The sequence below is a fragment of the Lytechinus pictus genome, chromosome 5 (genome assembly GCF_037042905.1).
Source record: "Lytechinus pictus isolate F3 Inbred chromosome 5, Lp3.0, whole genome shotgun sequence".
Taxonomy (NCBI): domain Eukaryota; kingdom Metazoa; phylum Echinodermata; class Echinoidea; order Temnopleuroida; family Toxopneustidae; genus Lytechinus; species Lytechinus pictus.
The window spans coordinates 11615109-11626895 of NC_087249.1; the positions used below are offsets into that span (position 1 = coordinate 11615109).

Below are 11787 nucleotides of genomic sequence, written 5' to 3' on the forward strand. Positions count from 1 at the left end.
TATTATTAAATAACATGTATTTTTTGTGTGTTTTCAATAGTTGCTATGGTTACAAAGAGAGAATTGTAAGACTTCTGTTGTGAATGTTAGAGGATGAGCATAATACTTTTCTTTTCTTTGCATTGTGTTGCATGATAGAGGAGGATCCTTGGTTGAAGCTGAATTGCTACTGGTTCCACGATACGGCTGAATGGAAGGATCTGAACCTGAAGATGGTCCTGATGGTATACAGGGACTATTTTATCACCAAAGATACAGAGTTCCTGGACTTCATGTGGCCTAAATGCAAGGTAGGCTGTTATTCTATCATTACATAGAAAACATATGATGCCATAGAGACAACCTTTAATCTTTAGAATTAGATTATTAAAGGGAAGATGTGTCTTTGACAAGTGTTATGAAAGTTCCTACATTGTAATAATGGTAATATATTGGCTACTCTGAGAATGTAACATCGTGGCAACAGGAGCCCAAATTATTTTCTCATATTCTCTCTCAATCCTCATTTTTAAATCCTAATTACAAATTATATTTTCATAATTTTTATAAATTAATCTTATCTTTTCTTATTATTTTAATTTTTTAATTTTTATTATTTTTATAATTTCATCAAGAGAGGCGATTGGGGCCTCACTGTCAACAGAGATTCCAGGAATAGCACATTATGCAGCACTTTGAAACATTGTATCCAATTCTATATAAATTTTGCATATTATTTTTAGTAGTATTTGTTTTATTAAACATAAAAGTGTGTGCAAGCATGTGCAAAATTTCTGACTGATATAAAAATGTGAACCATGATCAAAGTAGTAATTGTTAACTGGTTAGAAGTACCCATATCTGTAATTACTTACAGCGCACACGCATTGCAAAGAATTATTTCTACCAGGTACCAATTTACCTCACCTGTGTCAAGTGCAGCACAATATGGATAAATTTTTTGCTGAAGAAAACTACGCCACAGCTTGGATTTGAACCCACGACCTTCTGTTTCAAAGTCCATAGACTAATCCACTGGGCCACAACGCTCCACTATTAGATAAAGACTAAATACGGTGTAATGGTTATTTTTTTTTCTCTGATTGCAGACTGTAATGGCAAAGGCTGATAGCCAAGACAAAGATAGGGACGGACTGATTGATCACATGGGGACAGCTGATCAGACGTATGATGCTTGGACGTCTAAGGGAGTCAGGTGGGTTTCTATCACTTGCAGTTCAAACAGACATTTGACAGAAAACATTTTTCTTATCAAGTGGTAGAGTAAGTCTGCGCTGATCATCTGCTCCAGCTCAGCATTTAATGAGAGGGATCAAGCAGAAGTATTTTTTTTTAAATCTGCCCAGACATCTCGAAAACCCAACAAAGTCTTATTCTGCCTTCTGTTGGAACATCATGGAACATTCCCCAGCTATTTTTGGATTTCGATCTATAGTTTTTCACGAGTTTGAGCTCTTATCGTAGAATGAGGGAAATTCACATGGTAACCATAATTGCACACGTATAACGCCTATAGTAAACTCACAAAAATGTGTGTTTCTCCAGAAAGACCTTTTCAGGGGATGCATATTAAAAGGCAACATCAATTCTAAACAGGTTTAAAGGATATTTTAAATCCATTTTTCTGTTGCAGAAATTGCAACATAAAAAGGCATTGCTCTTAAAAAAAAAACCATGCATTCCCCAATGTGACCTCTCCTTCTGAGCCAACATAGGTTTGTCCAAATTTGCATTGAAGGTAGAAAGTGTGGTGATGTAGCGTTTATATCTCCTCATTATTATCATTTGTTTGGTATCACCTGTGCCTGGGAGGCAAAAAGAGAACTGAATCGCTGTGAAGCGCAGGTCTCTCCTCCCAATATAACTGATGGGGTGGGGGGTGCAGGTGGACCACTACACCGGGTTTTCCCCGAGTGCAGTGGGTTCTTAGCGTGCAAATGTGGTGACTCTCCTTGAGGCGAGGCCTTCATTTAATGTCCTATCCTTACATACAATCAAACACATTTAAAGTAACCCTTCCCCATACTGTATTAATAAAAATATTATTATGTCAAGTATCAATTATACACGTTACCACCACAAGGTAATCATATTTGATTGTATTACAGTGCATACTGTGGAAGCCTGTATCTGGCTGCACTGAAGTGCATGTGTGAGATGGCCGTTCTTCAGAGAGACGACCAAGCCAAGCGACAATATTCTGAAATACTTCAAAAAGGAAAGAATACATATGAGAAGAAGCTCTGGAATGGTAGGTCTATTAAATCTAGATAGTGAGGTAGATGGGATTGTATTTATTTGTCTTTGGCCTGTCAAACAAAATGGTCATTTAATACAAAGATTTAAAGTTAAAGTGCATGTCAATATCATTAGAATATTTTTCATTTGGTGCTGTTCAAAAGTGTGATTTATATGGACTGGCATAAGTTGTAGTCCTGTAGCTTGTTACCTTCAACTTGGTCCCAACCCGGATTGTAAAATTCGTGAGAATCAAAGCTCGACCCGGAAGGGCCCGGTAACCTTGACCAGCTAAAATTGATTTATGTACTGTACATGTTGAAATACAATATTTTGACCTACTTGACTCTTAACCTGTGACCAACACCACCTTCTGATCTTGTTCTCAAGAGAGGATACAAATCCCCAAATATCTTATTCACTGTTTTAGAAGTTAACTTAAATTTGTAGGTGCGCAGACAAGGCGCTCCCCTTCATGCTTCAGTTTGCTTGTCTTCTAGGTCGATACTTCAACTACGACAGCAGCGACCAGAGCTACCACGACAGCATCATGGCCGACCAGACCTGCGGTCACTGGTACCTCCGCGCTTGCGACCTGGTACCGGATCAGGACCAGGTCTTCCTGGTGGACCACGTCAGGTCCGCTCTGCATACCATCTTTGATATGAACGTGATGGGGATCAAGGAGGGCACCTTCGGGGCGATGAATGGCATGCGACCCAGCGGGAAGGTGGACCACACTAGTCTACAAGGAGAGGAGGTCTGGATCGGAACCACCTACGCCCTGGCAGCCAACATGATACAGGAGGTACGTATTTCGGTTCCATGACTTTTGCTCCTGCGACAACTGCTCCGATGAAAAATCATTGAGCCTAATCCTACCCTCCAAAATTAAATAAACCCTGATGCTAATACCTCAGTTGCATTTGCTCTACTGCGGCCGTACGATGAGTCGAAAACAGATGTTTAAACATCTTTTGTACGAGCTACATACTGTACATGTATAGGTGGTTTGAATGAAAATGAATGAAACGGCTGTTTTTCGACTCGCCGTACGGCTGCCGTAGAGCAAAAGTGACTGAGATATTATCTTTACATCATTCTGAACCAAAAACTAATTACAATCCTAACTCTAACCCTACATGTATGCCCTCTGAAATATTAAAATCGGAGCAAATATCGCAGGAACAAGTGTCATGTCACCCCTATCTCTTTTCTGTAAGCTAAAGAATAATGCATTCTATTTGGCTGAGTTTTGAATGCAGACAATAACACTACAATGTTTGGAGAGCCCAGAGAAACAAACTTTATTGAAATAATGTTATATTTTATCACCTGACTTCACAATTGAATATTGAAAACATGGTAGAACTTGAATACTTTAAATATGTTGATTTTCTGGTAGGGTTCACTAATATTTGAGCACCACTGTATGGTTGAAAATGCCACATGAAGAATAAAAAGTAACAAAACAATTTTCTCTACTAGGGTATGTGGAAGGAAGGTTTCCAGACTGCCAAGGGATGTTACACAACCTGTTACGAAGAAGCCGGTCTAGCCTATCAGGTACCCGAAGCCTACATGTCTAAAAAGATCTACCGGTCATTGGGTTACATGAGACCCCTAGCCATATGGGCCATGCAATGGGCTGTGGAGAAGCAACAGAAGAAGCAGCAGGAATGATTATCTCCTGCTAAGTTGCCCCTATTCTTCAACAAAGTAACTTCAAGAAGCAGCAACAAGACTGATCGTCTCGGGTCAAGTTCCCCCGACTCTTCAGTGAAACAACCTCGAGATAGAAGCATCAATTGATTTGCCTCTAAAGAAGAAGCAGCAAGAATGATAATCTCTCCTATTCTTTCATTAGAGCAAATGCATTAGCATCAATACATTTTCCTCTAAAAACAGAGATGTGTCTAACCAGCTTTTTTGGAGTCAGAGGTCAATTCTGTGTTGACTAGGACCAAGGTGATTCAACAGCAAAGTAGTTGTGATGTCAGCCAGCTATGAAATCTCTCGGCTCAAAATAATAATTTCAACAATGATGATAATAAATGGTATTTTGGTAAATGTGATTTTTTTACAGGCTTGCTATTAAAGAAAGCATGAATGTTTGTAAGCAAGCAAGCAACTAGGGGACCTATGGCTTAAAGTCCGAAGGACTTGTAATGCGGATAAATGCCTTACCAAAGAGTATAATGATAGTGGTGTGTATTTATAGAGTGCACACACACACACCTTCCAAAGACATTCATGGTGCAAGATCGGCAACAGTTCTCTTGTAGTGTATATGTAGCCCATGCCTTATTTCTTGGTGGCTTAAAATAACTGGTTATCCTCGATTGCGTATGAAAGGTATTTTAAATGTGTTTTTCTGAAATCATTATTTAGTCTACAGAAATTCCTTAGAAATGCAGGTTTAATTCCATTAATTAAAATTTAACAAGCTGTCTGTGAACTCGTTAGTCTGTGGCTTATGGTTGCATCAAGAAACTACACAATAAAAGGAGATCTCCCTATTATAGTGGAATCTCTTGTAACCACAGAACTTTGTTGCACTTTGGCGAAGTGTGAGTGAGGAGAGGTAAATGACGTATGTTTGCAAAATCTAGGTCCTATGCCAACTCTGCCATTATGGTTATAGGGCTCAGCAGCCAATCACAGTGAAGGATTCCATAGTTGCAAATCTTCATGAAAAAGGTCCATAGTCTTCTCTGTCTTAGGTGACCGCTCAACTTATAGAAAAGTTAAGGAATTTGAGAAAAAATACAGACCCCAGAACTCAAAAGGATATTTATCATTGAAAATGAATCATGAAAAAAATAATTGGCGGATATGTTAAGGACTGTCACATTGTTCCGTGCAAGCCTTGTGCGTGAGTTGCGAATGACTTAATTTTTCATCTGCAGGCCTCCTGCATTGGCAGTATTTTGCATGCAGTTGTCTCCAGGACCGCTGGCAAGTCTGAATTGCCCTCAGAAAAGGTTTGAACATGTCCAAAACTTGTTTGCGGGCGAGTTGCGGGTGATTGCAATGCTTGCACGGATCGATGTGACAGGGCCTTAAGCTACACAAATATCTAATATCATTATTATTCATTTTATAGAACCTGGGTCCCGTAATGCAAAGGTAAGCGAGTGATCGTTTGCTTGATTTTCATGATTGATTGTACATTGTAGTCAATGCAATCAATCGTAGAAAATTTGTTCTACGATCATTGCTAAGTTTTGTATTACGGGCCCCAGGTTTCTCTTATCTTTTTTTAAGAAGATAATTTGTACATAGAGAAATTGCACACATACTTCATTCTAAAAGCCCTAAGTGGTCTTTGTACGCCGACTGAGTTGATTTGCAATGTCTTCACAAAGGACACCGCACACCTTGCGATTTGTCTGCGACCCAATTTCGTAATAAAACGTCAAATTTGATGGTAATATTGAGACATGGAATATCTTACTGTGTAATGTTTCAAAAATCGTTGTACGAATACCTATGATCAAATTTGTGACTATGCTGTCATCCTTATTAGAATAAAAGCAAATTTAATATCTGACATCATAGCAATTGTATGATTGGCTACGATTTAAAATGAATTCCGCCTTACTCCAAATTAAGAGCTTGCCATCATCCAAAATTGTTATATTAGTAATATTTCAGTTAGTTTGAACCTCAAATAAAAAGATAGTTTTCATTCACATTTTCAGAAAATGAGCAAAATGCGATTTGCTCAAAACTCGGATTGTGGACCAGTCGTAAGGTGTGCTGTGGCCTTAAAACTTCTGCACTCTTCCATAAAGATCCTTACTTCCACATTTAGAGAATACAATTATATTCAGAAGTCACAAGAGAGAGTGCTCTTTCTCACGATTCGTTATTCTTGCCTCATCTTTATTAAATTCATACTTCTTGTACTTCCAAACTGACTGGCCGTCCAAGGATATTCCCCGCTAGTGGCCTTTTTATACATAGCTTTGATAATTGATTGTACATGTATAATTGCTCTCGATTACCAAGCGTCTTATTAATCAAATATTTCTACTTTTTTCAATCAATTTATAGTGCATTATTTCCTCCCCCTCAAGTTTTGAGCTATTTTTTCTTAAATTCCCAGATGTGTACATGACTGTATGTATGTAAGTTTGGATATTTACTGTTATTTATTTCAGTTAATGTTCTTGGTGGTATACACTTTGTCACTTTTTTTATTTCACTAATTCATCAACTCCACCCGTACTTCAATTTGCCATTCTGTGGATGGAGTATGATCAATCAATAAAACTTAGGTATTGACTTCAGAATTTCGATCAAAAGATCAAGAGATCATGAATTTTTTTATCTTATAAAACTGATTGTGAAACTACTACTGAATAAAGGAAATTGAGTGGTTATATTAAGTGATTAGCGGGAATTTATTGTGATTTGATTAACCTACTAGGTATATGTGTATACACATATCCCAGCCATGGCGTAATTTCCTTCGGCAAGAAATTTATCCACAGTGTGCTGCACTCGACCCAGGTGAGATGAATGGGTACCCGGTAGGATTTATTCCTTGAACGCTTCAGCGCCTATTAACATGGCGGCTTAGCTACAGCCAGGGTAATGATATGATACCAAGTATCAAAGTGCAGTTGAGTATATGCACATAGTAACTGCGTTATATAAATGGACATATTATTATTACACGGTCTTGATGATATCTAAATATTCCTCTTGTTTGTTTTCTTTTCTTCATCAATTTTATTCCAATTATTTTAACAAAGGACAAATAATTGGAAGTGTTCAAAGATGGCAGTATTAAAATAACAGCACTGTCATTCATTCATACGCAGGTTTTGACAGACATATTTTAAAAGCAAATACCAAAGAATATTTTGATTCCATTCCTATCTTTGTCGTACTACATTATAGCTTTTTTGTTTATATGATAATATACAAATACAGATATACATATGATAATATATTCCATGAGTTTTATTTATGAGAGTTTATCAAATCAAGCTTGAAACCAAAAGATGTAACAAGAATAATGCAACTGATTTCAATATAGATTTCTCTGATTTTTTTTCATCAAAATTTAATGTTAATTGCACTTTACTCTTTAAACAATTTTGAAGTGCCTATTCAAATGAATTTATTATCATATGTGTGCTCATAATTTTTTTAAATTTTCTGTCATAGATTTTCATGTAAAGATTACAAATGTGAAATGATTTGTATTCAGATCTACTGATAAGCAAGTTCGTTGTAAAATTATATTATGCACATCATTTTACAAAAAATAAATACAAGAGCAGAGAAGATTTGATATATTTTGCTTGGCATTATGTACTTGTATATCTTAAGGCGACCGCACACCTTACGATTGGTCTGCGACTCGATTTCAGAATAAAATGTAGTAGAATTTGATGCTAATATTGAGACTTGGAATATTTTAATGTGTAATGTTCTAAATCATCGTACGAATACATATGTTCAAATCTGTGACTATGCTATCATCCTTCTTTGAATAAAAGCGAATTTAATATCTAGTCGTAATGATGTCATAGCAGTTGTACGATTGGCTACGATTTGAAACTAATTTGGCCTTTACTCCAAAATAAAGGCTTGCAATCTTTCAAAATGGTTATACATGTAGTAGTATTCTTTCAATTAATTTTAACCTCAAATAAAATGATATATTCCATTCACATTTTGAGAAAATGAGCAAAATGCGATTTGTTCCAAAATCGGATCACGAACAGTCATAAGGTGTGCGGTGGCCTTAACCCTATCTAGGCCGGAGGGGGGGGGGGGGCCTCCGAGGCCCCCCTCAACGATTCGCACAATATTTTTGCCGCGCCAAATTTTTTTACCGCGCCGCTCGCTGACTTTTTACTTTTAAGTCTTGTGCAACTTTTGAGACCAATTTTGCGTCACCCGGGTACGTGGTTCCGAAATTACGCAACATTATGTAAGTGCATGTCAGACCAAAAATTGCTCAAAACGTGATTTCGTGTACAAAGTCAATGCAAATTGTGTTTTCAACCAAAAATCATAAATGTATGATTATTTTTAGTTTTGCTGGTCTAAATGTATTTATTTTATGCTGTTTATGATCTCAGAAGAGTCCCCAAGAAATTTCATGAAAAAAACAATGAAAACCAAAAGGTCCAAATAACAAAGAAATACACACTTGACATAAGAAATCGCAAAAAACAATAAAATACATAAGAAACTGATATCGCAATTATTTTCATGTACACTTGCTAGGAACTCTAGAAAGAGTTTTTATACCAGAAATTTGAACATTTGGAGCTTTATTTTAGGGAGTAAGAGGGAAAAGTATGATTTTGCATACTAATTATGCATAAATTAGCATAATCACTTATTAGCAATTTGCATGAAATAAATTACTATACAGTTTTGTAGATTATGTCCAAGACAACCTGCGTGCCAATTTTCAGCGCGATCACGCGGCCAACGGCCGAGATCTCATGGGGGGGCCCCGACCATATAAACTCCCAAAATACCCCGGCTTAGATAGGGTTAAGTTTTCCCATCTCCTCACTTTTCATTCATATTTATTTGCAATCAGAGTGCATTCAAAATAACGATGTTGTGCATAGCTTTAGTTGTGCTGTTTCCTTGCAATAGTTTATCCCAAGGCCTCTCTCTCTCCCCCCTTCCTCTCTCTCTCTTTCCCTCTCTCCGCAAACTGATTGATATTCGTCTCTTGGTTTGTGTGTGTTTGTTTTACTCTTTCTATCTCCCTCTCTCCCCCAGTGTGTGTCTCTCTATTTTTTCTCAGTCTAGTATAAAACCAAGTAAAATAGTGAGTGCGATGAACTTGATCTAAGTTTTGATTGATGATTTCAAAATGAATTGTTCAATTTTTTTGGCATACCATTAATGAATGTAAGATTGTGTTACTTTATTTTTGATAATCAATGTGATGTCGGTGTACTGTGTAAATTTGCAAGTGCAGTAAATGAGTTCTTTGTGTGAAATTATTTTTTGTTTATTATACATGGAGAAATCAACTTAGATGGCAATTGTCATGCCTCCGCCCACCATCGGTAATTGCCTCACAAAAAACAAAAGAACTGTTTTACAGATTAACATCAAAATTGATTGAAGTATGCATTTATAAGAGTAACTATGATCAGATCAGTTTATGGCTATCAAGGTCAAAGGTCAAGGTCACAGAAGTCACATACATTGAAACGTCATTCTTGCAATAACCAAAGAACCTTTTGAAGGATTAACTTCCAACTTGGCTCCTTTGTGCATGAGAGATGGTGATGAATAGATCGGGGAGATTAAATGTCAAAGGTCATGAAGGTCATTATTTGAAAATGTTAAAAGTTATGTGGTTAGTATATTTCTGATCTGGCAATGGTGGAGGCTTGAATTTTTACTGTGTGTGCAGTCGAGAATACATCAGGTTGATTTGGCATTTTATTATTGCTAAATTTGAGTTACACGTTGAATAGAATATCAATATTAGGTCCGCTTAATATGTCGGTTAATGCTTAAAATCTTAATTTCTGATATAGGATGCGAGTTTGTAAAATGCAGAATCAAATTGGACTTATACTTGTTTCAGCTATTATGACAGTTCCTCTTTTGGCTCCCAATTTCTTGAACTGAAATCTACAAATTTTTTAACAAAGACTGATTTATACAACTAAATATATTGTATATATGGATGATTTTATAATATAATGAATTGAAGATTTTCAACCATAAATTTTATAATTATGAGATTATGATTGTAAAGGGTGTATTTTCTAAGATAAGTATCTGCAATTTGAAATCTCTTTATTAAATGTAATAGATTGTAGTGATTATTGCTTCATTCTTGGAATACACATATATTATTTTTTTTAATAGCCTGAACAAATAAGGAAGAAATTTGAATTATATCACAGTAACTTCTTTCTCTAATTAAACTACATTGTATCTTTTTTAGAAGCTTTGAGGATTGATTATCATATAAATAACTTCTGTTTAAAGGGCTTAACAAAACTCTCTTGTGGATTTGGTTAAAAAATATTGTTTTAGTGAGTTGTTTTGCTTCACAATTCCTCACCATTTTTGTCTCACCTGCATAGCAGAGTGAGACTATAGGCGCCGCTTTTCCGACGGCGGCGGCGGCGGCGTCAACACCAAATCTTAACCTGAGGTTAAGTTTTTGAAATGACAGCATAACTTAGAAAGTATATGGACCTAGTTCATGAAACTTGGCCATAAGGTTAATCAAGTATTACTGAACATCCTGCATGAGTTTCATGTCACATGACCAAGGTCAAAGGTCATTTAGGGTCAATGAACTTAGACCATGTTGGGGGAATCAACATCAAAATCTTAACCTAAGGTTAAGTTTTTGAAATGTCATCATAACTTAGAAAATATATGGACCTAGTTCATGAAACTTATACATAAGGTTAATCAAGTATCACTAAACATCCTGCTTGAGTTTCACATCACATGACCAAGGTCAAAGGTCATTTAGGGTCAATGAACTTTGGCCGAATTGGGGGTATCTGTTGAATTACCATCATAACTTTGAAAGTTTATGGATCTGATTCATGAAACTTGGACATAATAGTAATCAAGTATTACTGAACATCCTGTGCAAGTTTCAGGTCACATGATCAAGGTCAAAGGTCATTTAGGGTCAATGAACTTTGGCCAAATTGGGGTATTTGTTGAATTACAGCCATAAATTTGAAAGTGTGTTGGTCTAGTTCATAAAACTTGGACATAATAGTAATCAAGTATCACTGAACATCCTGTGCGAGTTTCAGGTCACATGATCAAGGTCAAAGGTCATGTAAGGTCAAAGAACTTTGGCCACGTTGGGGGTATTTGTTGAATTGCCATCATATCTCTATAAGTGTATTGGTCTAGTTCATAAAACGTGGAAATAAGAGTAACCAAGTATCACTGAACGTCTTGTGCGAGTTATAGTAGTTTTCAAAATCAGCACTGCTGCTCTATTGAATCGCGTGATGCAGGTGAGACGGCCAGAGGCATTCCACTTGTTGTTTTAATAGTTTGGTGTTATTTTGTTTTAACGAGGAAACTCTTACTTAACTTTGACTCCATGTACTGCAGTTCATGTATTCATGAATGTAGAATTACTTGCAGTCAAGAGGTCTGTGTAACAAGAACAACTATTTATGGTCAAGAAACCACGGCCAAGTACTTATAGAGTATCTGCCTTTTGACATATGCAATAAACCAAAAACTGCAGTGTGATTTTTGTCCATTTCTAGGAATATGTTATACATGTATTTGAATGTGATCATAATTTCAATTACTAATTGTAGACAGGTGTCGTTTATGATAATTTCATGTGAAGTTGAAATCCATGTCATTCATGTTCTTGTATCAAAGTATAGTCTGTTGGTAATATAAAGACTACTTTAACATTCCCAATATTGCATTGATGATTCTTTTTTTTTAATATTTGTATGTTGATCCTCGTAGTCTTTAATTTTTTATAAGGGTTGTTACACTGATTACTTTCCTTTCCTCAAAATTTAACCAAATGGAATGTAA

The 11787-nt window shown here is 36.3% G+C and overlaps 1 protein-coding gene across 3 annotated transcripts in view; it reads left to right on the forward strand.

Annotated features, from left to right (window-relative positions):
• The window catches only part of LOC129262433 (non-lysosomal glucosylceramidase-like), a 31992-nt gene extending 25485 nt beyond the window's left edge, over window positions 1–6507 (forward strand). For all 3 annotated transcript variants that reach the window (XM_064099812.1, XM_064099813.1, XM_064099814.1), the window contains exons 14-18: window positions 139–290; window positions 1089–1195; window positions 2109–2251; window positions 2739–3046; window positions 3727–6507. In XM_064099812.1, the coding sequence (XP_063955882.1) occupies window positions 139–290; window positions 1089–1195; window positions 2109–2251; window positions 2739–3046; window positions 3727–3921 (905 nt within the window). In that variant the 3' untranslated portion in view covers window positions 3922–6507. The remainder of the gene's footprint in view (window positions 1–138; window positions 291–1088; window positions 1196–2108; window positions 2252–2738; window positions 3047–3726) is intronic.
• Window positions 6508–11787: the final 5280 nt, after the last annotated feature.